This window comes from Misgurnus anguillicaudatus, chromosome 4, assembly GCF_027580225.2.
Source record: "Misgurnus anguillicaudatus chromosome 4, ASM2758022v2, whole genome shotgun sequence".
NCBI lineage: Eukaryota > Metazoa > Chordata > Actinopteri > Cypriniformes > Cobitidae > Misgurnus > Misgurnus anguillicaudatus.
This window is the reverse complement of record NC_073340.2, coordinates 27,449,594-27,477,553: the sequence shown is the minus strand read 5'-3', so window position 1 is coordinate 27,477,553 and position 27,960 is coordinate 27,449,594. Positions and strand designations below refer to the sequence as shown.

General features: G+C 37.7%; 1 protein-coding gene and 1 long non-coding RNA gene across 6 annotated transcripts in view; one reads left to right on the top strand and one right to left on the bottom strand.

The window, feature by feature from the left end:
- The window catches only part of cyth1b (cytohesin 1b), a 90,597-nt gene that overhangs the window by 26,680 nt on the left and 35,957 nt on the right, over window positions 1-27,960 (bottom strand). The window contains exon 1 of one of the 5 annotated variants that reach the window (XM_055176909.2): window positions 12,411-12,618. The exons of 2 other annotated variants lie outside the window; for them this stretch is intronic. In XM_055176909.2, coding sequence (XP_055032884.2) covers window positions 12,411-12,438 — 28 coding nt within the window. In that variant the 5' untranslated portion in view covers window positions 12,439-12,618. Of the gene's footprint in view, window positions 1-7,559; window positions 7,865-12,410; window positions 12,619-27,960 lie in introns of those variants that run through there. 2 more of the 5 variants (XM_055176912.2, XM_055176911.2) reach the window with 2 other exon arrangements.
- Window positions 12,680-13,886, top strand: LOC141363718 (uncharacterized). Its single transcript, XR_012369292.1, has 3 exons — window positions 12,680-12,812; window positions 12,990-13,464; window positions 13,612-13,886. It is a non-coding gene; the product is annotated as an uncharacterized lncRNA (long non-coding RNA).

Genomic DNA, 27,960 nt, shown 5'->3' with positions numbered 1-27,960 from the left:
CTTTAAATCTAAACTTAAGACTTTTCACTTTAACAAAGCATTCACATAATTTGTCTAGTAAATGTACTTATCTCGCAATAGTTAGCCTGTACGGAACAAAGCATTTACATAACTCGTCCGGGTAATATACTAATGCCGCAATAGCTAGCCTGTCTGGAACCAAGCATATATTAAAACACAACACTGTGTGACACTTTAGGGATGTAACGATTCAATCACGATTCAATTGCGGTCCTCATTAAAAATGCCTGTCTGAAATCGATTCTGAATCGCAAGGCTGCGATTCTTTGTTTTATGCACAGCTTGTGCCTGTATTACCGCATTTGGTCAGTAGGAAGTCCTTATCAATCTAAAATCATTATGAGTCGGAGTCGTTTATAACGTGCATTTAAAAAAGCAACACTCGTTAAATAAAAATCATTCAAAATATTCTTTATTATCATGAAAATACCTGAAACAATTTGAAGAACAGCGTATAAATATTCCTGTGTAGACATTTCCTGGAATAGCGTTTGTAATGCTACTTCTTGTGTAGCACAAAGGGAGTTTCTGCATGAGGGATTTCACCGTAATTCATTCAAATTCATTCATTGAGAAAACGCGCGTTTGCACGATTAATCGTTACACCCCTATGACACTTGCATTTCATGCGAACGGATGTAACTAATATAACTTTGTTTCTCTCTCCCCATCTCGTCTACGAACCCGAGGACATTGAGACAAACAGACCCAGTTCCGGCTGCCGTGGAGGTCAACCCATCACTGATCTACTGGCCATCCTTCAACGTGATGCCCAGCCGATGCCTGACCAACGACCACTGCCAGAACCCGTTTAATCTCCTTATCCGTTTACATCCCATATATATACAGTCCATATATATATATCTCCCAAGGGTTTTTTTCCCTCCTATGACTTTATTTTCCTCCTAGGCTTAAAAAAAGTTGGGAGATTTTTCTCCTAGGGGGTTTTTCAACCCCGGGGAGTCAGCCGACATTGGCTTAACTGAGTCTTTAAAGTACATCCAGATTCAGGCTTGTATTGATAAGGTAGTAAAGACAATATTATCTCCTGTTAGGAGCTGATCTTTTAAATATGGCAAAAAGCATCACATTTCCATTGTACATTTCAGGCATTTGACCAATTACAATGCACTGAATAGCTGGCCAATCAGAGCACATCGCACTTTCTCAGAACAATGAGTTTTGTAGAAATCTACACATTTGAGAAAAGCATAGAGGATGTGTTTTTGAACCATAAACCACAGTTGCATTACACCAAATACACAAAATAAAGTTCATTTTATCAAAGTTATAGGGCTCCTTAATAACTATTTTGATCAAATATAGGTCCTCAATCATGACTCCACAACCATAATTTCACATGCTAAATAATGTGAATCAACAAGACTATTTCATGAATGGCATAGGACAACCGAATGCCTCACACATTCCTTGAGCAGAAAACACCAAACACTACAGTTTAATGGCCAACCAACAGAAATGCTGCTTAGAGCAAAGGTCTCAAACCTTGGTAAATTCTTCAAATCTAAAGATGCTTTGTTTCGAGTTATAATTTAAAAGCCACAGCCAGCACCCTATAGCAGCAGGGAGAAACCCTGGAGCAACTGAAAGGTTAAACAGTGATGAGGGTCTCAATAACTTTTCTGTTTGGCTGTTTCCCAGATTTAAGATCCAACCCTTTATAAAAGAGGAAGAAAAGCACATTATTTCACAGCCTGAAGCCCAGATCTAAACCACAGATAGTCATTGTGTGTAGATCGGTAAGCCACTTTTAGAAACAAGATCTCTGGTAGAGAACTGTTTTAGCAATGCAAAGATCATGAGTTCGATCCTCAGGGAACTCACATATAAAAATACATATAGACTGAACGCACTCTGGATAAAAGCATTGGCAAATGCATAAATGTAAATGTACTGTGAGGTCTGTTGCATGATCTGCACATGTTCAGACAGTTAATAGCCCCTTTCATGTCTTTAATAACACAAAGCACTTATCCTAAAATTGCATTAGCATCTCATTAACACATTTCTAATGAATCATTAGAGGAAAAAATCTTCACCTCGTATTAATGTGTTAAAAGGAAACAAGCTCATACAGAGCCATATACAGATTCTGGGTAATGGTTTTGGATCAAAATTTGCAGAAAGTCAGTACACAAAGTACACAATTTTTTTCACATATTCTTGACCTCAATCTGAACAAACTGAACAAAATCATTGGATGTATGTGAATTATAAGTAATAATTCAGGCTTGAGTTATGTGACAAATAATAAGAGTTATGTATGCTCTGTATATTAACCAGTTGCTGAGACTTATTTTTAATAAGGTACCTGGTTAGTTCATGTCATGAATCATTTGTGCAACACATCTGACGCATAACGTTTTGTGAACCTGACAAAATGTAATGCTAAGCAAGGAGGCTTCATTTATGAAGCATGGGGTATTATGTCTTGACTCGACACTAAAGTATATTATGTAAGTGAATGGTTTCCTGCACCTATTTCACATTCAAAGAGGATGTTAGCAGTCCTACGAGTGAGGGAACTGACATTATGAAAAAAAAGTTTACAACGACAAATATCCCAAAAATATAAATATGACTCTATATATATGAACTATACTTTCAAACCAATCACATCATTATTCAGATGGTATTGTAACTAGTAATAACATACAGGATAATAAAAGGCCAAGGTATTAATTCAGCTAAAAAGATCACTTTATGATTCTTTATGACATACTTGTACTATCAAAGATCAGAGTGAGGTGAAATCTTCTGTCATTGTGAACACAAGCTGCAGAAACTCTTGGCAAGCTAATGGTGGTGCATCACGCTGCAGTTCTTTTTCAACAAAACATTGGACTGTCAGAGCCCAGAAGGTTTGTTAGATAATAAATTGCACCAAAAACTGCTTTGGGGCGCGTTGTCACTGACTTCTAGAGCAGTGGTTCTCAACTGGGGTCCGCAGGGTATGTCATACATTTTCTTTGGGGGGATGGACCATACCTAAGGGAGGCTGCACACCGATAATTCAAATGTGAAGTAGCAGATCTTTTATGATAGACCATAGTATCGTCTATTGGCACAAATCAAATGTAAACTGCCCCCAAGGTAAAGCCCATTTTTTACATGTATGTGAGGGTCCATGTACAGTGTGCTTGACGGCATTTTTGACATCAGTAGAGTGCACGCGTACTAGGGTTGTGCCGATAGATTATATCGTGTATCGACGATCTTCAGACATATCGCTAATAGCGGGCTTTCATGACAATAGTTGGCGATAGTTATTATTATTATCATCATAGTTTCACACTAACATGCGCATTGCGTGCTTTTCCTTGCATGAGGGTTTGTGGGCTTTACTTTGTGCGAGAGAGCTTGTAATGCGCGCAGGTTTCCTCTCGCATGCACGTGGACTCAAAACGCGCGTCTTGGACTCTTGCTCGAACCTGAATGTGCGCAGCATGGAGTCCTTCTAGCACCTGAACTTGTAATACGCACGGCTCTGACATTTCCATAGATTTAATGATGTGAATGTCATCCATTTTAAGAAGGCTGTGGTTATGACAGTTTTGCCCTTGCTACTTTTTTGTCCATCAATCAAGTAAAGTAGTGGGGAAGTAGTTCAATAAATAAGTAAACTACTGCCCCGCCCGTGATACTATCGTGTATCGGCGATTTTACAGGCTGACAATAGGACGATCTCAAAATAGGGCATATTGCCCAACACTAACGCGTACTGCACGTGCACTGCCGGATTTTCTCCAATTTGTCGCAATCTGCATGCGTCATTCGTCAAGAGCGTTCAACTGTGCGCGTATGCATGAAAAACAGACTATTAGAGCTTTAGTGTGTTGTGGGTGGTTGCTACCTGACTTAAGTGAACAGAGATCATCTCCAAACAAATGAGATAATTTGGTCACTCAGGTTTAAAACATTTTAGGCCTGATTTATTTTCCACCAGGTGAAAATCACAAGTCAAATCATAAAAATAAAAAAAATCAAGTACACCTCACCAACAACTCAAAGTTATAAATCGGCCAAACTGAAGGGATTCAATTTTAGTTTTTTTCAAGATCAAAAGAAAATAACATAGCGGGAAGCCAATGCAAACATTTTTAATAGTCCAAGAATTCTGACACACAGCTTGAGCCACGAAGCCATGTCAAACATCTCCCTACTGACCAGGTCAATTCAGCACACTCACTAAATACCAGACATGTCACTCCAGCAAAGACACACGGCGGGGGAAAAGGAATGTGCTGTCATTAATCACAACACTGACTGCGTGCTGTCTGTAGCACACGAGCATTTGATCGTCGGTAAGAGCCGAAAAAAAGCATTCATTTAGAATGCTGATGTTTTTTTAGAAAAAACTGAACACACATTTTTCTACCCAATTACACAACTTTATTCACCCACTATTTGAAGAGTTTGGTTCCAAAATGCAATAAATCCATTTTGACTGATTTCTGTAAAAAAAAAAAAAAAATTATACCAAGCAAGTGACAAACTTAAAACCACTATTACAAACGTTCACATAGCATCTTTAGGTTATAATAACATTAAAAATACTAATCCATAATTTGATTTTCAAAGATTTATTATAAAGACTTATTATTTTTTCCGCAAATGCAATAAATCCATGACAAGTTTTTTCCCAAAATGCTATAAATCTATTGAATCAATATATAAATGTCCATTCATCTTTGCAATGTTATATTCATTTGGTGACTAGTGGTTTTTAATCAAAACACTTACTGTGTCATATTAATTGCTGCTGTCATCCTTGGGACATCGTCGCTGATTTGACAGCTATCAGCTGTGAAATGTTTTGGTCTTGCTCGATTTTTATTGGCTTCGAGTGAAATAATGGAAAGTTTTTCATAAGATCCCCTGAGGTCAATGTGTTAGCATGACAGAAGCTAGATGCTCTCGTATGAGAACAAGCAACAGCCGACATTTTTCCATCACCCGAGTGCCTCTCGCGTAAATTATTAATGTGAGATTATGATGGCTTACGTTTCTTTCCCGTCACAGAAAACCACCACAGGTTTATTAATGGCATTAAAGTATTATTTAGTTTTTGTTTGTTTGTTGATCACGAAGTACAAAGTAGATGAGGAAACCAAGGATTCTGTGTGAATTCAACGCGCCGCCATTGTTGTTTACAATGCATGGAATGGTGCGTTGTGATTTGTTAAGCGGATTTATTGCATTCTGCAGAAAAGGAGGAGTGGCGTTTATTGCATTTTGGGAAAAAAGGGAGAAAAGATGACAGATTAACGCGGCAGATACTGGATTTTGCGTAAAATTAAGAATTTACTTTTTAATGCTGACCTGATACAATACTGATTTTGGCGGTAACCTTTTTTATGGCATTTATCGTGTTTTGGAACCAAACTCTTCATGCATGCTTTGTATTTTGTCTCAACAGCAAATATTATGTGTTTAATATTTGTTTATATTTGTGTTTTATATTTGTTAAGTCCGTTAGAATCTCCCATTGTTAACCCTTTCACCGCCAGCGTTTTTTAAAAAAGTTGCCAGCCAGCGCCAGTGTTTTTCATGATTTTCACAAAAGTTTAATGCCTTCCAGAAAATTTTCTTCTTCAGATATATAAACAAACAATATACCAAATGAAAGAACAGACCCTCTGCTTTCAAACAAAAAAAAAAAAAAACGTTTCATCCTACCTTCAGCAGTTCTTTTGTAATTAGCTTTTGAATATGGGTAGGTTTCTGCAAAAACACCACATTTTGAGCAAAAAGCTGAGATAATTCCATTTTTGTGACGGACTTTTCATGGAGATCCCATCAGAGCGATCTTTAAAACAGACACGGACATGCAGCAGCTTGTCATAGGGCAATACTTCTGGTTTTAAAAAGTTGCGGAAGGGCACCACCTAGTGGATAATAGCGGTATTGCGGAAAGACGGAAATACTCGTCATTGGCGGGGAAGCGTTTTCTCTTGATTGACGAGATATCTCGTCAATGGCGGGGGAAGAGTTAAAGTCCATTATAATCAAGTCTCCCATGTACTAGTCTCAGCCTCAGACGTCACGCCCACAAACTGTTGGCTGAACGTCTGTTTTTCGTACACTTTTCTGGAAACCCTGTGAGAATGTTAAAGTCGTCTTTGATTGGTTGAAAAAAACGGATTTCCAGGAGACGCGAGTGTCGCGATTAGTTTCGGTCCCTGGAAAACAAAGCTCTGACGTTCCATTGAGGAAGAGAATCAGTCGTGTTCACGTGGATAATAATGACCAGTTATCGTGATCAGCTAAACATTGGATTTTCAAAAATATGCAAAGTTCGCGGCATCGACTCTCTAAAAGATGTCCAAGAGTTTTGCTTGAGGCAGTTAGTGCAGTCAAAAAGTTTGGTTCTCCTGAATTGCTTGTATGTGTTAAAAAGTGGAGAGATATGCTTCAAACAGACGTTTAACAGGATCGTCTCATTGGTGTGGCTGTTGATGAAGTGCACACCGTTGTTCTATGGTGAGTAATGTTGTTTATTTAGATACTATTTGGTTGCGGCTGGTTATTTCAAAACCTGACTTGTTGCCAGCCGGCTAGTTATTGTGGGGAGTCCGAAACGTGACGCTAGATGAAACAAACTGTGATTGGTTGTTTGATATGTCGGTCAAACAGCTCGTGGGCGGGCTTTGTCCAGAAAAAGCAGCGAAAAACACCAGACCTTCAGTATTGAAGGTCTGGCTACGCGAGACTACCCATGTACTTCTCACAATTTCTGGCATTTTGTGAATGCTGTTGCTCATGTAGAGCATTTTAATTAAGTTAGGATGCTGTCTTATAAGGCAGCTGCCCATAAAGGCAGTAGAGAGCAACGCAGCTTAGCATGTTTAAAAACAGAACCAAAGTGCTCCCTAAGTTGTCTATACAAACGAAGCAACAAAAACATTAAGAAAAGAACAACAAGGATCATATCTAAACCGAAAGGTCATTTGTAACAAGATCACTCAACACTGTTTCCTTTCTCGACATTTCTCTGCAAACATACTGATAAGGAACCAGTGGCAGAACAGCAGCCCCATATCAGAATAACAGTGTAATCGAGTAATTCCAGAAACATACACAAAGCCTCCAAATAAACAGACAACATGTGTTTCGGCTGGTACTGATGTCATACTGACATGAATACATACATCTAGTTTCCTGATGTCATACTGACTCTCATTCTATGATGACTATTCAACTAGTCAGGGGAAAGATCTCCCAAAGGCCCGCAACAAAAACTATTAATGTAATCATTCTGTTCGTCAAAGTGCGCATAATTTATGTTTACATTTATGCATTTGGCAGACACTTCCATTCAAAGCAACTTACTGTATAAGTGCATTCAACATATACATTCAATATAGTGTGTTCCTTGGGAATCAAACCCACACCCTTTAGGCACAATGCTTAAACTACTGAGCTACAGAAATACAGGAACATGCACTAAGATATATTCAGAAAATAGCCAAGTTATGAATAAATATCAAACTAATGCACAAAGACATCTGAAGTACCTCTGTAATCCCTTACCGACAAATGACAGGACAGTACGCTCTATGCCGCCACGATTCCGGTTTTGCAGAGTTTTTGATCCATTTATCCGGATAACTGTGATGCCTTTCTGTATAGCAGAAAACAAGCCAAACTCTTAAGATCTCAGTTATCTATGGCTCTCCATGTGTTGGTTGGTAATGATGCTACGGAAGGATGAGACGACAAGTTTTCCAAAAATAAAAAAAGGGAGTATAGGTGTCAGATTGAATACGTGATAGGAGTCCAATCTACAAACAGCTGAGCGACTGCTTTTCTGTCCTCATAAACTGTCCTGTATGTTGAAATGACCCCCTTCTCTTCTCCTCTTTATCTCTCTCTCTCTTTTGTCTCCTCCCCCGGCACACAAATTGATTTCTGTTCACGCAAGACCTCCACCTTGTGGCTGTACAGAATTTTGCCCCGTGTGTTATTTTGTGGTGACTGAACGATACAGATTTAATACTACTAATGTATTTAAATATAAAAAATAAACTTTGACAAAAATGCTGAAATCATGGAAAATTATTGAACAATAGGATTACAAACCAGAAGAACAGCAAGAGAATGAGTACACAGACCCAAGCGACTCTTTCTTTCTCTGATGTGCTTTTGTCTCATTCTGGTTTCATACACAAAAAGAGCCAGTGAGCAAACATACCTCTCCCAAAGGGATGCGTTTACAATCAGGTGTGTTTTTGTTGCAGCTCTATCCAGTCGGGTTGTCCCTCCACACAGAAGGAAAACAAAGTGGTTCACATATAGAGATGCAAACAGAGTAATAATAGCTTCGGCTTGTCCTGTTCTCTATTGTAAATGTCTGCCGCCCATGACTGAGAAAAGTACATTCAGCCAGATGTATGCTTGGTACTCTGACAGAAAATAAAGCTGATCTACGTGTAAGAAAACTGTGAGAACGTTTTTTAGCTATACCCAACTTCAGCTTAAACAGATACTTTTGGTGAGCAATCGAAAATCAGCTCATAACAAGGGTTTGCTTAATCTGGACTGGAGCGCTTGATTTGGGATTTCACCAAGTAAAGCCACTGCTGACCTGAATATCTAGGAATCGAAGATTGTTCTCAAAAACCCATTTCCAAATGTCATTAATCACAATTAATTTTGGGGTGTTACCATTAAACTTCATGATGTGTCCATTTTGAAAGTCTGAATCCCTTTTATCCCTACAACCAGAAATCTTTTTAAAAACCCGCAAAAAAATTTATGGACCACTTCAGTTTTGCCTTTTATAATCATGTCGCCTATTGTTATCATTTCAGTCTAGTGTCTGTTGACTTCCAACAGCGAACCTCAGGAGAGACATAACAACACAACAGCAATGTACAAGACTGAGAGCATGAAAATACACATAAAAGATGTGATTAAAAATCAGGGTGATTTCATTAAAGGTGCAGTGTGTAATTGTTAAAAGGATCTCTTGACAGAAATGCAAAATAATATACAAAACTATATTTTAGGGGTGTATAAAGACCTTTTTATAATGAACCGTTATATTTTTATTACCTTAGAATGAGATGTTTTTATCTACATACACTGAGGGTCCCCTTACGTGGAGGTCGCCCTTTTTGTTCAGCCATGTTTCTACAGAAGCCCTTAACAGACAAACTTTTTTTTCTAAGTTGTCTCCAATGATGACATTTTTCCGGTGGTGGCTACCGTAGCTTCTCTATGCGTTTCAAAAGCAATGAGTGAGCAGTGGACTGAGACGTTGGTTGCAATTCGCAACCTCACCACTAGATGCTGCTAAAATTTACACACTGCACCTTTAAATATTCACTTTCGAATTGTTCCTAAAATAAATGTTTAAAACATTACCAATGATTTGTTAAAAATGAATTTGAACTTGTTTTCTTTGTAGTAAGCCTTTTTTATTATTTCGGAAAATTTTTTTTTTTTAGTAAATAAATGCAAATAAAACATTTTTATTAGAAATTTGGCAAAAATTTGTTTTGGTAGTTGACAGAATGAAACAAAAAATTACATTTTTTACTTAAAACACATACCTATAAATACTAATAGTACATTTAGATGAACTAAAAACAAAATAGTCTCTTAGGTTGTTTTCACATATGTTGGTGCGCACCAAAATACATTGTATCATTTTTCAGTTAGTGCGGTCCGTGTTCACATATTATTTTTTTTACTGCACTCGAAATGCCGCACCGTACACCACGTGACAACGGTCAGCGCTGTCATTGGTCTCTGACAGCTCTTACCGTCTCATGACCACCCCCACGTTTCCATGACAACCAGCCTGACAGAGAGAGCGCGGCTATCAAGATGTGGAGATAAACAATGCACGTCTTTGCGAAGTTTCTTTGCTTTAACGCGAAATTGCGCAGCTGTTCTATTAAAGCCTTTCTCACGGAGCCGTTTGTTAAAAAAGCCCGTAATGTCACTATTTGTGTGTGGAGGACAGCAATGCATTTATACAATCATCAGCTCAAACGTAAAGGAGACAGCGAATCTCTGCAACGGACCAGGATTGGCTTGTTTGTTGTTAACCCACAATATAACACCCGGCTCACGTCACAACAGAAGCCCAGTGACTCAAACATGTGGAGAACTTCCTGTATTTGGTTAGGCCCGAGGTCCGGCAGTGTTCACACCACAGGTGGGTCGCACCAGAGTTCGGCGACAGCCGCTCCGAGACCACCTGTTTAGAGCGGTCTCGGAGCGGCCATTTAGTGCGCACCCGAGTGCGGCTGTTGTGTTCACACTGACCCAAACGCACCGTACTCGGAGCGACACGTCATTTGGGCCGACCTAAACAGTGTATATGTGAAAACACCCTTAATGTTTTCTGTGGCTGTATATTTTACCTTTAAATATGTATCTTCTCAAATGTACTACCCTTGAATACTAATAAAGTCTCAAGTCTAAGCCTAAAAGTCTACCTTCACATCTTCCACTTAAAATGTTTTTTTTTCTGCTCAAAATGACCTATTTGGGTTTTTTTTTCCATCGGTTGCAATGACATACTTGTTCATCTAAAGGGGACCAGTAGTAGTGTGTAGTGTTATGGCACTTTTCCATTGCATAGTACCCCACGATTTGGGACGGGTCAGCTTACTTTTGGGGGCTTTTCCACTGGGTGCAGTACGTAGTACCCGATACTTTTTATGGCGCTTTTCCATTGCATAGTACCCTACGGTTTGTCGACACGCTCCGCTGAGCCTCATTTAAGTTGCATTTAACTTCAGCATATAATGCTGACGTGCTCGTCGCGAATGTTCCGCCACAAACTGCAAATGACACTGGTAGTGACGATTCTCTTAGACCAATCAGTAATCTATAGTGTTTTTTTTGCGTCACGTTTGGTATCAGGTCTGATCGCTTGGAACCCCAACTGAGGTGGTACGATAAAAAGTATCGGGTAAAGCTCCCAAAAGAAAGCTGACCCGACCCAAACTAAACCATACCGTGGGGTACTCTGCAATGGAAAAGCCCATAGGTACCACCTCGGTCGGGGTTCCAAGCGACCCGAGCTGATACCAAAACGTGACGCAAAAACACTGTAGATTACTGATTGGTCTGAGAAAATTGTCACTACCAGCGTCATCGCTAATAATGTAAAAGATTAGCTTTACCTTCATGCTAGCTTGCGCTGTCTCGAGTAAACTTGTTGTCATCTATGCTTTGCTGTAAGCTCCCAAGCCCCCTTATAGCAATGAAAAACATCCATAGGTTCAGAATCAGAGACACCGTAACAGTTTTTTCCAGACTTGCAGTTTGTGGCGGCACATTTGTGACACGCACGTCCACATATATGCTTAAATGCAACTTAATTAAGACTCAGCGGAGCGCGTTGACTGACTACGCCACCGGTGCTTAACCAGAAACTGTCATGAGAGACAGAGCAGGTAGTGATCAACGGGATGTGCTAACATCTATTTGTGATGGTCAATTTTAATTTTGTGGCCGACTGAAAAATAAATTAATGTTTGCGAATGTACGACATTCTCACTTGTATGATGTCACAGCTGTAGGCAGAGCAAATATAACGACACGCTTATAATCCCTCCCACTCTAAAGTGTTACTAAACTTGATGGAAAAGCTAACCAAGCAAAAGTGAGATGAGCTGACCCGACCTGACCCAAACCAAACCGTGGGGTACTATGCAATGGAAAAACGTCATTAGTAACTTTAGTGAGGTGAAAGGAATGTCACCATGCATCGTTTTTCTGTTATTCTGGGTTGAAACTATCATGTTTAGAAAGGTGGTCCTCGAAATGTTTTAAACAGTCATTGGTGGGCTGTAAGTTGCAAAAGGTTGAAAACATCTGATCTAAGCAATTTGTTACTTTTCACCTGTTGTAACTTAGATAAAAAAATGACCAACTCAACGGAACAGTTAATCTGAAACAAATGTACAAAACAGAGAGCCTTATTTAACACCAGTGCCGTTTAATTTAAACAGACATTTAATCCAGTTTTACCTCAATCGTTCTCTTCAAACTTGATATAAACTACAATTATATAGGTTATAATCTAAAAGAGTTCAGATCAGCATCCGCAGGATCTACTTATGACAGAAGTCAGGTCAGTTTAAGCTGATTTTGTTCATTTGTGTATACAAGGTCTGTCACAACAAAGTTAAGACACAAATGACGCTACGTTGGTATGGGAGCCTCGCGTGGACTGAAAATCGCGACGCATGGACCTGTTGCTCGCTTATCCAATAGGTTTCCGTTAACGTGTTACTAACCAAGGTTGAAACCCAATTTCATAATACTAGTAATGTGTAAACAGACATCGCCACGGCACTATTATAAGCGGGAGGTTTATCTGAAAACTTCAAAGATTCACTCACCGTGTCCATCTTCTGAATTCAGCACCATGGTCACGCGAGCAAATACCCGATCTCTCGAGCCGGCCACTAAAGTTCAGCTGGGTCAAAAAACACTCACACTTTAAACGTAAGTCTCTTTAATCTTGCTTTGTCGAAACCAAAAACTTAATTTAATAAGAGGTATTTGAAAATATTCGCAATGATAGTAGAGGCCGGATGTTGCAGTGAAGCCTCATGCTCCGCCGACGGGGCGTGGCCTGATGATGACGAGTAGCCAATCAGCGTAATGGTTATTCGGGTTTTAGGTGTGCGTGCTATGAAACACACGCACAAAACTTGTATGCTGTTAACGGGGACTCCCCATTTACATAACGCTTTTCTACTTTTATCCAAAGTAACTTTTGGAGCATTACAAGGTTATCAGTGAGTATGTTATTTCTATTTTACAGCTTGTTTAGGCAGCTGTAAATGCTTGCAGGGAGAAGCAGAAACAGCTGTAGCCTAACCATGTCTTAAAAATATCTCAGAAATGCACTGTGAACAGCATTTAAAAAATCCACTTATGTGGCTTGTTTGATCCTTTTTGTGGCTCTCATTCAGGGTGCTGCCAGCTTGAAGACATTGGGAGAAGTATTGGAAAAAGCAGAGCACACACCCCATCATTTTAAACATTATAACTAGCAATAAAATCCTACTCTGTTTTATATATCTAACTAAATTTTCATAATAGTGTACCCGTTGAATTGCAAGTGATGCTTTCATATCAATACTTAATTTCTTGACCAACCGAAATAAAAAGAAAGAACTTTTATGAAACGATTAAAGCTGGCGAATGACACATACAACCCTAGGATGTTCAATGAGACATTCAATTATTAAGCCTTCCAGCTATTCCTATTAGAAGAGGCTTATGTTCTCTTCATGTTCTCAATAGAATAGTGCTTCTAACCATGACCAATTGCTGATTATCCTCAGGACAGGTTAAAAGAGCACTATGTGAAAGACTTCTTTGTTTGTCTGTTTACTGACTCATTAAGAAAGCTAAGGAACAAATGTGAAAACAACTTGTACAACAGTAAGTGCTAACAGATCCACGTTTTCATATGCATGAATTTAAGTTGTGTATTAGAAAAAGTGTGCTAGAAGCAACTGGGGTTGTGAAACTTATTGTATTTTTATGTGCTATGGGAAACTGTGCATATCTCACAAACATCTTTTTCAGTTTCTAGGATAAGGAAATCTCATGCAAAAACAAAACTGTGTATGTTTTTGTATGCGAGTAACCACCGAGAAGAAAATGTGGACAGCAAAACAACAGATGTTCCCAGATGACTGTATGGCCTGGTATTTAGGCTACCAGTAAAAAGAACGCTGAGTTAGAGATGTGTGTGCAGCCAAAGAAATGTCATAGTACAGACTCTTCTCTTACACACAAAACAATAAAAACAGCTTTTTAACCAAATAATTTTTTTCAATAAAACTTTGGTAATAAAATAATATTTTTGTTTTTATGTTGCATTGATGAAAAGCTTATGTGTGGACTCTTTTTGTCAACAGGATAAAACACACAGCAATCCTCATAATTTCTGTGTATTGATATCTAACGATGAATTAAAATTTCTTAGTAAGCATGATGTATAAAATCCAGATGGTGATTAAGTACAATGTTAGAAATAAAGGTCTAAAAATGTTCCCTAGCTGTCACCCTTTCAAAAAGTGCACATTTGCACCTAAACAGTAAATATTAGTACCTCAGAGCTTCATATTGCTACCAAAGGGTGCATATACTGGTACCAACTGTATAACTATCTGTACCTAAATGTTACATATTAGGACCTTTAAAGGGATACTCCACTTTATTCTTTAAATATGCCAATTTTCCAGCTCCCCTAGAGTTAAAACATTTTTTTTTCCGTTTTGGAATCCATTCAGCTGATCTCCGGGTCTGGCGCTACCACTTTTAGCATTTAGTGTGATTAATCTACATAATCCATTGAATCTGATTAGACCATTAGCATCGTGCTAAATAATAACCAAAGAGTTTCAATATTTTTCCTTTTTAAAACTTAACTCTTCTGTAGTTACATTGTGTACTAAGACCGACAGATAATTAAACGTGTGGTATTTTAGGCAGAAATGGCTATGAACTTTATTCTCATTTTGACATAATAATCAAGGACTTTGCGGCTGTAACATGGCTGCAGCAGGCGTAGTGATATTACGCACTGCCCAAAAATAGTCCCCTTGGTTGCTTTCAATAGCAGGGGACTATTTCAGGCGCAGGGTCCTTGATTATTACGCCAGAGTGGGAGTGTGGCTCCTGGCCGTATCTGCCTAGAAAGTCGCAACTTTTGGTTTTCTGTCGGTCTCAGTACACGATGTAACTACAGAAGAGTACATTTTTAAATAGGAAAAATATTGAAACTCTTTGGTTATTATTTAGCACGATGCTAATGGTCTAATCAGGTTCAATGGATTATGCTAAGCTATGCTAAAAGTGGTACCGCCAGACCCCTAGATCGGCTGAATGGATTCCAAAAGGGGAGCTGGAAAATGAGCATTTTTTTTAAGTGGAGTGTCCCTTTAAAGGGTACTACTCCCCAAGTGACCGCTTGGGACCATTTTTTCTGACAGTGTATAAAAAAGCGCACATGTGTGTAGAGGCTACAAGAGACACTGAGCCTTTTTGTCTCAATGCACACTAGCTATAGATTCACTATATATTTACATCTGATAGGCCCCGTCATGATGAGACTCATCTGTATAATTGAGCTGTTTCTGAGATTTTAAAATATACACCTGAGTTTTTCTGTAGCTTGTTAATCAAGATCTATTCACAAGCAAGCACTTGAGGTAAAATCATGCCGTTCTCAACAGTACCAATCTGCCATTACACTCACTTGTGTTTGCTTTTACCCAGACGCAACTTAACATGAATAAAAACAGCACATTTCACCTTTGTCAGCCTCTCCGCTGCAGGTCTGGGACAATTTAGTGTGATTAATCTACAATGCTCAAGTGTTGTTATATAAGATGTTGGGTTTGGCAATGTCTTTTTGTCTTGTTTGACAATATATGTAACATAAACATTTACAGATGATTGAAATAAGAAATTTTGAGATGCTTGGAGATGTCTTGTTAATTTTCTGCTGTTGTCATAGCAATAAGTGCTTATTAAAGATCTAATTTTAGAAAAAAATAAATTGGATGTGTGGGTAGTCTCAATAATAAACCAATACCATAACTTGCACTAAAACACTCACAAAGGTCATAAAGTCCATGAAAAAAAAAACGGTATTATTATAGAAACAAAACAGCCACAGGCATATTGAATAGAAGTCGAACAAAGTGTTTATTGCATGAATATAACTCTTTGTTTCCATGGCACCGACCAAATTTTATTTCAGTAAGAATCTCAGAATTCTGTTCTTCCTTAAACTACCATTAAGGTTATTTGCACCAGGGTGTAAAAGGTCCATTATGCTGGGTTTGTTATCTCTCACTAACGTCCTATGTAAAACTCTCAGTATACCTCAAATACCATTAACTTCCCATTACTCTATTTTATATCTATTTATTTAATATTATGTGACCCTGGACCACAAAACAATTCATAAGGGTCAATTAAAATGTATATCATCTGAAAGTTGGATAAATAAGCTTTCCACTGATGTATGGTTTGTTAGGGACAATATTTGGCAGATACAACAACTTTTTGAAAATCTGGAATCCAAGGATGCAAAATAATCAAAATGTTAAGAAATTCGCATTTAAAGTCCTTAGCAACAAATATTACTAATGCTAAATAATTTTTTTTATATTTTTATGGTAGGAAACTTACAAAATGTCTTCATTGACCATGATCTTTACTTAATATCCTAATGATTGAATAAAAAAATTAATAGTTTTGACCCATAAAATGTATTGTTGGCTATTGCTACAAATATTCCCTTGCAACTTATGACTGTTTTTTTGGTCCAGGGTCACATATTGCTAATAATTAATACATAAATGTAATAGGTCTCCATTTTTAGTGCTGGAGGTATTTATTAAGAATATTACTAAAACTACCCTTGCAACTGGTGTAGACTACTGTGTTTTATTACAGTTAAAACTAAAAAACAATGGTTACTGTAGTAAAACCATGGTAACCACAAAATATCCATGGTTTTGACAACCATGGTTTTCAAAAACTATAGTTAAACCATGGTTAGTGTAGTAAAGCCATGGTTTTGCTGATATTAATCAATATACCAGTTACTTCACTTTTACCACAACCATGGTTAATTTTCCTAAGGGAAGAATAAACTGCTTTAAGAAGATCTAGCTATTAGCTATTAAACACAATATTGACTAGCCAAAAAATAATAATAATAAAGCGTGCCGTGTTGGAATGTTAATCCACTGTTGCAACAACATCTGAACTGTCATCTTGATACTATTCACCTTAAGAAACCGTGAAAGACAATTCACAAAATCACATCCCCTACTTTTGTTGAGTTGATACAACACACACAAACACAAATGCAGGCTGTACACTCATAAACAAAAGACTTATTGACATGACATATTGTACGCATGGCCACATGAGTCACATGAGGACACGACACTAAAAGCCAAACAAATGTCATATTGAATGATAACTTTTCTGGAAAACCAAAACTAAAGGTTGGAAGTTGAGAATGTATTATACATTTATTTAAGACGCTCAGTATGAACAATGCTTTAGCCAAAATTGGATGTATAAAACAGCTTTCGGTGTACAGCACAACATGTCTGTAGCTGCATATTCAATCCACCAGGAGGAGCTGTAATTATGATTAACACAAACCCAATGAATAAGCACTTAGTCAAATTTCTACTGCACCCACCCCAAAAAGTTTGAACTCATTACTTCAATGTAAATTAACATACAGCTGCAGGACTGCAAGTATGTTCAGCTCAGCTGGTAGATCAGTGCGTTTGCAACAGAAAAGTCATGTTTTTGATCCCAGGGAACATGCATAAAAATGTACAGTATAAGTTAAATGCTTTAAATAAAATTGTCAGCCAAATGCATGAAATGTAAAATGTGTTTGTGTACATTTGATTACAGGAAACTGTCACTGCATTATAAAATAATCCAGGATTTTTATAAAGACTACGGATTTATAATAATATTATGCTTCATTACCCACTATTTATGTTATTTCTGCATAAACGAATGAGAGAGAATCAGGGAACTGAGGGAAGAGATGTAGAAGAAAGTGCAGTTTATTCACAACAGAATCCAGAATAGAAGCAGAAGCAGTAATGTTTTCTCTCTCTCTCTGTGCACCACCACATACTTGTTAACTGAAACTCTGTCTTTTACAGATCCAAGCACTGAGTTTTATACATGCTTTTGAAGAAATAAACAACAGCATTTATCCTGGAAAGTATGGTAAAACATTAACAATCACAAAAATATCACAAAAAGCAACCCTGTGGTATCATCAGTGCTCATGCTGTGCAATTTTACAAAGGCATCACATTTCCAGCACATCAGGAACATTTTCTGTTTCTCTAAAATACTTTGTAGCCTCTTGGACTTTCAAGGTCTCTTCCACTTCATGTCTAAAATAAATGGCAACAAAGAAAGCCATTGCAGGACGAAGAGGTGAATGTCAAGATCAAGAGACAGAAATGTCATTATGTATAAAAATAAGCCATTATGTCCATTATTGCTGTCACTGTGATATGATGATTAAGATCATTTTCAATTTCATTACTGTAATTTTAATATAACTATTTATCATCTTTCACATTTATCCCATTTATCTTCAGTCTAGAAATTCTTGATTAAATTTAATGCATACCATGAAAGCAAGGGAATGCGGATGCAGCCGATGCAGCCAGCACTCTTCTCATCTGCTGTAGACAGTTTCATCAGACGCACGTGCACGTGTCTGGCCGTAACTTAACTTCCGGTCTCTGGTTGTTGGACTAGGTCTGACTAGTGGCTAAACTGAAAGGTCACGCTCTTTCTGATCCCATTTTTTTAAACCCTAGTTATTGTGTAATGTTGCTATAATAGCATAAATAATACCTGTAAAATGATAAAGCTCAAAGTTCACTGCCAGGCGATATATTTTCTTTAACAGAATCCGCCTTTTAAAGCCTACAGCGAATGGCCAGTTTGGACTACAGCCCTTTACTTCCTGCTTTAATGACATCAGTAGAATGGTTTCTGACTAAACTCCGCCCACAGGAATACGTCAGTTGCCAGTTAAGCTAACGGCAAGCTAAGCTGCTATCGAATCACAACACACTAAACAAACTACACAATCAGAACTCGATACGTATTTCTGAAGGAGGAACTTCATAGAACAATGAAGATATCAGCCAGTTTTGAGGACAGTGAAAACAGCGCTATACAGATAAGTCAATTGTGTGAAAAATACAGCGTTTTTTTACACGTGAAACATGAACACATGTTATATTGCACACTGTAAACACAATCAAAGCTTCAAAAACACAGAAAGAACAGGAGCTTGAAGTCTGGAACAAATACCTTGTTGAAAATAACAAATGTTTTGGTTTCCTAAAGACGAGGGGAGACGGCGATCATGTGTTGTTTTTCACATTTGTCATGTTTATTGTATTAGTTGATAATAAAGAGAACAAAACAACTATTTATTTTACTTTTGTTTATTTATTACATTTATTTATTTATTTATCTATTCTTTACACCATTCCAGCATCTATGGCTATATTCATTGTGAGAACCGGTTAATCCATACACACGGTTAATCCATACAAATTTATTCATACACAGGTTTGGGAAGGAGCCATTTGGAATCTCCAATTTCACCTAACTTGCATGTTTTTGGCCTGACGCTGACACAGGGAGAACTTGCAAACTCCATACAGAAAAGCCACCTGCCCTAGCCGGGGCTCGAACCAGGGACCTTCTTACTGTGAGGCAACAGTGATTTATTATATTTAATAAAAATGTGTATTATATTTTAAATAAGATATCACATTTATTTTTCATTTGCTTATTTTTTGAAAAAAGTAAAAAATACTAACTAAAAAAACAAGAACTAACAAAAATGTATCAACGTAAATTTGTGGTGTTTACTGCCAGTATCCTTCACCTGATAGCAATGTGTGTAAACGAGTGTACATCGAATGTACCCTCGAAGTCAAAGTGCATTGTGGGTAAAAAGTAGTGAATGAATGTAGGGAATGGAGTTGTTCACTTCAAGTTTCTGACACCATTACAAAATGGCAGACGCCAAATAATAGTGCACTATATAGACAGCTTCATCGGACCCACGTGTGTTGTCGGAGTTATGCGTCTGGGCTAAACTTAAAGGGACACTCCACTTTTTTTTGAAAATAGGCTTATTTTTCCAGCTCCCTTTGAGTTAAACAACTGATTTTTACCTTTTTGGAATCCATTTAGCCGATCTCCGGGTCTGGCGGTACCACTTTTAGCATAGCTTAGCATTGAATCTGATTAGACCATTAGCATCGCGCTTAAAAATAACCAAAGAGTTTCTATATTTTTCCTATTTAAAACTTGGCTTTTCTGTAGTTACATTGTGTACTAAGACTGGCGAAAAATGAAAAGTCGGCCGATATGGATAGGAACTATTCTCTCATTCTGGCGTAATAATCAAGGACTTTGCTGCCATGGCTGCAGCAGGCGCAATTATATTATGCAGTGCCCGAAAATAGTCCCTTTGGTAACTTTAAATAGCAGGGAACTATTTTTGGGCACTGCGTAATATCATTAACATAGAAAATCGCTAGTTTTATTTTCCGTCGGTCTTAGTACATGATGTAACTACAGAAGAGTCAAGTTTTAAATAGGAAAAATATCAAAACTCTTTGGTTATTTTTGAGGGTGATACTAATGGTCTAATCAGATTCAATGGATTATGCTAAGCTATGCTAAATTGTCTGAATGGATTTTTATCAGAAATTACTCTAAAAGGAAGCTACGTTTGTTCAACGAAAGCCGTTTGTAGAAAAAAATAGGGATAGAAGTTAAGGGGTCGCACACCGGCCGCGCAGCTCAAATCCATGTTGTGCCACACAGCGCCACTTACATAGTTTAACATTAAATAACATCATATTTGTCCCAAATCATTAATGATTAACATTGGCTGCTAACTTATATTTTGCATTTTGAAGTAGAAGCTATCTGACGAAGCTCGCGCTATTTAATGTGCACTTCCGGATTACAATACCTCCGAGTTGTCCTAGATGCGACTCGACGTGGCGCTCCCTTTAGGAGGGACGCTAATTCAAAATAAGTGTTCAGAGTGGCACGTGTGTTGCTTGCGTTTTCAAAATATGTGTTTGTTGCGTCATGTAAACCATGTGCATCACATGTTTTGTCAAAATAAGTGCCTGCTGCACACGCGTCAAAACCGTTTATGATAAGCAAGACACTCCCTTAAAGCAACACCAAAGAGTTTTTTTTTACCTTAAAATAATAAATGGAAAAAGGACAAATTGCAATCTTCTTTTGATTTGTTTAAGTCATCATTATTGGCATACCAGGCTGCTGCAAAAGCGGCTAAAGCAGCTTATTTCTCTAATTTGATCCTATGCAATAAAAATAAGCCAAAAGTTCTTTTTTCTGTTATAAATGCCATGTTAAATCCAGCTGTGAATTGTATACCTAATCCATCAGATGAACTATGTGATGACTTTCTGAAATTCTTTTCTGAAAAGATTGTAAACTTAAGGTCACATGTAGCAACTCAAAATTCATTGTCGATGTCAGCAGACACCTTTCAAACATCTTGTGTATGGGACACCTTTGACCATGTTTCATCACAACAACTTTCTGAGGTGATAACTCTCCTTAAACCTTCTTCGTGTCCCTTTGATGAAATAAACCCTCGCTATTTCAAGCTGATCACAGAATCAGTTTGCCCTACATTACTTATTTTTATCAATAAGAGTTTAGCTACTGGTATGGTTCCTGCTGCTTTGAAACGGGCAGCTGTCACCCCTCTGCTCAAAAAACCTTCCCTGGACACATCTGTGTTGAATAATTTTCGTCCAATCTCTGTACTTCCATTTATCTCTAAGGTTCTAGAAAAACTGGTGTTACATCAATTACAGTCTTTTCTTAGCACTAATTACATCACTGAACGCTTTCAGTCTGGTTTTAAGCCTCTCCATAGTACTGAGTCAGCCCTCTTAAGAGTGTTCAATGATATCTTGGTTACCACTGATTCAGGGGACTCCATGATCCTAGTTCTCCTACCGCTGCCTTTGACACAATTGACCATCAGGTGCTTTTATCGAGATTAAAATCCCTAATTGGGCTCAATGGTTTTGTTTTAGAGTGGTTTAAATCCTACCTATCAGACCGTCATTTTTCAGTTAATATTGGAAACTTCACCTCTTCGGCTACACGTCTTGAGTTTGGCCTCCCTCAGGGTTCGATCCTATCTCCCCTGCTTTTTTCTCTATACATGCTACCGTTAGGCTCTATTTTGAGAAAGCATGGGGTCCTATATCATCTTTATGCTGACGATACCCAGATCTATCTGCCAATAAAAAGAGGAACTCCATTATCTACCACTTCATTGTTTACCTGCCTTGACGACGTAAAACATTGGCTGGCTAAAAATTTCTTATTTCTAAACAACTCAAAAACAGAGGTTATTGTCTTTAACCCCTCGAACGTTTCTAAATTTGATAACTCCAGCCTGGAGGACCTGGCAGTTTATCAAAAAAAGTGTGCCAAAAATCTTGGTGTTATGTTGGACTGTCAGCTCACTCTTGATAAACATGTCTCGTCAGTAGTTTCAGCAAGTTTTTTCCAGCTCCGTCTGCTCTCCAAAATCAAACACGCACTGCCAGAAAAATCTCTTGAGTCGGTTGTCCACGCTTTTATTGTGTCAAGGTTAGACTACTGTAACTCTTTGTACAGTGGTATTTCCAAAAACCAACTAGATCGATTACAACTCGTCCAAAATGCAGCTGCTAAATTTTTAAAGAAAGGCCGCAAATACGATCACGCTACCCCACTTCTTCGAGCTCTCCACTGGCTGCCGATTCAGTACCGGATACATTTTAAAATACTTTTATTTGTCTACAAATGTTTGCACAGTCTGGCCCCAAGCTACCTATCGGAACTCCTACGACCATACAACCCCCCCCGAGATCTACGTTCTGGTAATCAAAATTTGCTTAAAATCCCCTCCACCAGATTAAAACACAGAGGTGATAGAGCCTTTTCTGTTACGGGCCCGAGGCTGTGGAACAGTCTGCCAATGCACATCAGAATTGCTCCATCCTTAGGTATTTTTAAGTCCCTATTGAAAACCAATCTGTTTTCTCTAGCCTTTGTTAATGACTAAATATAAAAGCCTGTTTTAATCGACTTGTGTAGTTTTGTGTATTGTCAACTGACATACGCAGTTGCAGGCATATTGCCTTCTGTCAAATGTATGTTGTGTGTTTGTCAACTGACATACACGGATTTATGTACTATTTACTGACATGGGTTCTGCCAAATTCTATTTTATTGTTGTTTTAATATATTACTATGCATTTGGTTTGTTTTATATGTTCACCTGTACAGCACTTTGGTCAGTCTGCTGACTGTGTAAAACGTGCTCTATAAATAAAAGAACTAGAACTAGAACTTAAAATAACGTTTCCAAAAAAGTTTCAGTCGTTCATCCACTCGAAACAGGGTGAACGGCACTTTCACATTCGCTTTGCAGCCCTCTAGCGGCCAAAACCGCACTAAAGAAGTTTCTGTAGTTCAAGTGAAAACTACAAAAACTTGCTTTACGGCAGACCTACAATCCAATCAGAGCCAGCTTTGTTGTAGTAGGCTAAATTATTTACGACGGTGGTAATGGACAATTCCGCTTCCAACCTGTAGGGGGAGCAAAGAGCAAAAACTCTTTAGTGTTGCTTTAACAGTAAATTCTGATTACCCTAAAAAATAAACCCTTTAGACGCGTCTGCAGCAAGCACTTATTTTGACAAGACACGTGATGCACATAGGATCTCTTGATGCGCAGAACATATATCTTGAAAAAAGGAACCACACACATGACGGGCTACATACATGTTGTGACGAACTTCGCATCGAGCACCCTCGAAAACTGTTAACACATTTTAGGGCAATCAACTTTTAGTACAAATGTATACGTTTGATGTTTAATCTTTATACCTTAGCAAACTAAATAGGAAATGTTGTCTTTGATATAAAAGTACAAATTATCGCTCTGAAACTCACATAACTGAATGACCTCAGACTCCTCTAACCTCAGCAGAAAAAGTGAAAATAGACAAGACTCCTCTGATTTTGTATTCTGATTGTGTGTGCAGACCAGCATGAGCCAGTCCTAACACACACAGGGTCTTCTGTTTAAGGCAAAGCAGATGTGAGACTATCGCAATCTTTAGCAAACCAGCCCTTAATACATTTAAAAACCATTTCTACCTTGTGCCATATCAGGATCACTCTACTAATAGCAATGGTTGCTATTAAAAAATATCCGACCACTGAATGCATTTTCCAGAATCATGCATTCTACTGACGTGCCTTATAATTAAAGCTTTTCTTTTGATCGTTTCATGAGTAATGACTCAGCGTCTGATTCCATTAAGCTGCGTCCTTTCTCAACTTGCCTACCTTTGTATTACAAAGCACCAGGGCCGACCAAACAACTTATCTTTTAAAGGCTGTGCTTAAATGCCAACTGAGACAGGCATTAGAGCATTACATTAAAACTCCACACGATACAAGAGTTTTGAGGTCACTTCACATGGCTGTTGCTAAAAGCACCAAGATGACATTTTATATACTTCTATGTGGAGGAAGTTGAGGGGCAGAAAATCAGATCTGACCCTTTACTGCAGGTGCTACTACAAAGCAACCATTGCTAAGACTGTGGGTGCAGAAATAAAGGACACTACATTTCATGTGTAGCAGATAAATCCCACTCACAAACCTCTGAGTGCCCACTACTGTCAATACACTGTACTGTACTGATTAAAAAAGAGTTAAACTCTGACACAGAGTGGATTTAAAAGTACACATCTAAAATAGAAAGTCAACATTCAGCCAATACCCAATTACAACCACTATTACATAGATGGTTGTGTCGTAAAGATAAAAACAGTTTTCGTGAGTGATTAATCTCTTTCTGTGCACAGAGTTTGTATAGGGAAGGAAATTTTAGGCTATTTGTCTTTAACTACTGCGTACTTACATAAGAATAAAACCTGTAATACATTTCACTTATTGCATACAAACGGGTTGGGAATGTTTGGGTTAGGGATAGCTTCAAGAGTTTAATTATACACAAATACGTCCCCCAGGACATACCCCATTGGTCAGTTCAGCAAAGAACTAAAGTTTAGGGAAGTCGCGTCACTAGGCGGCGATTTTTGCAACTCCTCAGGACAGTTATTTCCAGTAGTGCCTCCAAGGGGCGAGCTTGGATCCAGATTGAGTGGGTGGGGCTGCATCCGGATCCAGAGGTGGAGCTCGATCCCCCCAGCTGCATTTTGATTGGTAGGCAGTTTTACCACAAGACACGTCATACTCAAGATGTTGCTACCATTTGCGCATTAAAGGCGGGGTGCACAATCTCTGAAAGCCATTGTTGACATTTGAAATCATCTAAACAAACACGCCCGACTCCCTTTCCCAAAGTGTTTTTCAAAAATCATGCACCCCCTCTTTAAGTTGTAACTAAATTAAGTTATTCTTTTAATGTAAATACAAACTTTACTCAAATATTACTAGTTAATAATTAGTTACAATATTAAAAGTAGTGCATACAAGGTGAAAACCTACGTAAGGTTTTTTGTTATAATGTTTTAATAGTGCATACAAGGTGAAAACCTACTTAAGGATTATTTTGTTTAAAAAAATTTGTTTTAAAGTGAAAGTAAAAAATAACAGCCTCATCTGGGTAGTCATTTTAACTCGCAATGTTTAATAACTTTGAATAAATACAGTAAAAATATGCATAATTAATCACATATATGAGATTCAGGTACAAATGAATAAACTGAATGTTCATCTTGTTTGGACTTTGGACTTGTTTGAACTTGTTTTAATGCGTCGTTGCGTACATAAGTTTATCCATCGTAGAAGGTTTACTTTTCTTACAGATGAGCTAATAAAAGATATCAGCCGGGTAATTGCAACGTGATCACGTGATAACAAGGGGTACACTAAATAATTAATCTATCTCGACTATTTTAGTAATCAAACGTAGACTTTTACTGATAACAGCAAACGGCCACCACGGGTTGCAACTAATTGCGGGCTGCAACATCGCAAATATGCTGGTTCATCTGGTGAAGCAAACTATATAATGTGGGAGGTATAAACTGGATCCAACCTCGCCTTCTGGATGCCGTGTTCTGCAGTGAGGACCATCTTGTTATTTCAGCCATACAAAAGTCCCTCCTATCTACTTGAATGGGGACAAATATCCCAAAAATCGTTTGCTAAACACATAATTACACAAAATATTTCCGACCTGACATCAACTTTAGGCTCAAATTGCACTAAAAAAAAACACCTTTATTCAAAGTCATTTTAGCTATTGCACATGTGCACAGATTTTCAAGCATATTATTTAACTGTCAGTAGTGATTGATGATTGGTTCTTTTAACTGGAAGGCAGGACTTTCGTCACCAGAGTGGCCATCCAAACAACGTTGTACAAATCGCACAAAAACATTAATTTTTTATGATGCAAGTCTATAGTAGTTTAAGAAATCTAATATAAAGTGGGACTAAATGATGTGTTTCCTTATTAAATGTAAATTTGGTACTAAACCCTTACCTAACTTTGCTTTAATATTGTTCTCTCAAATCATGGGTCAATATTTCAATACTGAGGCCCTGTTTATATTAGAGCATTTGCGATTTTAAACGGCATTATAAAATACAAACGATCCTCGTTTATACTGGCATTTTAAAAAGAATCTTCATCCACACTATACACCACTATAAACCCATGAAACGTGACCAATCACGTAACTGGGCATAAAAATGTAAAATAACTTATTACTCTAATAAAAGCTTACATCGATTAAAATTAAGAGACAAATTATTTGAAACGAAATTCATTTTAAAGTAGAAAACAAAATTTTAATTAAACTCGAAAATAATGTCTGACCCATTACAATTCTCCCGTCATATTGGCCTTTACAACGCCCTATATGGCGTTTAAAATTACAGTCTATCTTTCGTAATAAGCGAACTAAATTTAAACAAAACATAAACTACAATATTCAAACCCAACAATACTCAAACATAAATATAAAATAGACATGTATCCTTATAGATAATGTTAAAACAATCGATATAGGGTTTATAATAGCTGGTTGGTAGATGTTTACTATTTTTGGCAAAACCTCCGTTGAATACCTTTATTTATCTGAATAAATTAATTTTTACTTTGAAAATGATGCGCTGTCACGTTAACATCAGCTGTTTGTTTACATAAGACTCTGTCTACGTTCATTTACACTCAGAGCAACGTCTGAGTTCTCAAACTAAAACAGGGTCTGCAACGTTTGCGAACAAATCCGTTTATGAGGGTCGAAAACGGTGATGTAGAGTAAATGAAAGCCGTAAACGTAGCAAAAGTAACACGTTTTAAAGGATAAACGCATTAATGTAAACATAGCCTGAGTCAACAAGTCAAAATTTCTATAAATACTCAGTTGTGTCTTTACATGTAAGTAGCAGAGCTGCAAGCATTGAATGTATATTTTAAATGTAAATTCATCCAATGTCACTGAGAATTGAACTTTAGCTCTGCATTTTAAGACTAGGTGGAAACAGACCAAAATAAACAGCCATCACACTCTCTCTCTCTCTCTCTCTCTCTCTCTCTCTCTCTCTCTCTCTCTCTCTCTCTCTCTCTATTTACCAAGAACACACTGTGCTATGCAAAAGATACTCATTACCACTGTACACCTGTTCCAAAACTAAGACAGACAGAACAGCTGAGGTGGTTTAGAAGTCAAGGCAAAGAAAATCAAATGTTGAACTATGTCCAGCAGCAGGAAAGAACAGATTTAAGAAAATAGATTTATAGGCTATGTGGCTTTAGTGTGAGAATTTTTTTATCTCTCTTATCAGGGTTGTATATATTGGTCAGCTAGCTGTGATAAAACAGTCAAGTCCAGTTTAATGATTGTAAACGAGACTTTCAACAATATAAAAGAACTATCTATGTGGATACTAAAGTCACTATTCATTGTGGTAACACTTTCATTCAAATGCATGCAAATGTGACATACCAGAAAGTTCAAGTTTGGTGAACTCTGAAATGCGAATTTGTATCACGTGAAGGCGTGTGACCAATAGGTGATCTATACATCACAGTGTGACCTTTTCATGCGGAGAAAAACTGAAAATAATTTATTTATAAATTAATCAATTGTTTAATCTATCTTTGTACAAGCAAATCTGAATTCGTGATTAATAAAAAACAACTTTTAATATTAAATCTGATTGCTGCCCATATACACAGGAGTCTGCCTAGAAAAGTCTCATGCTAAAAGCCTAGTGTGACCGCAGCATACA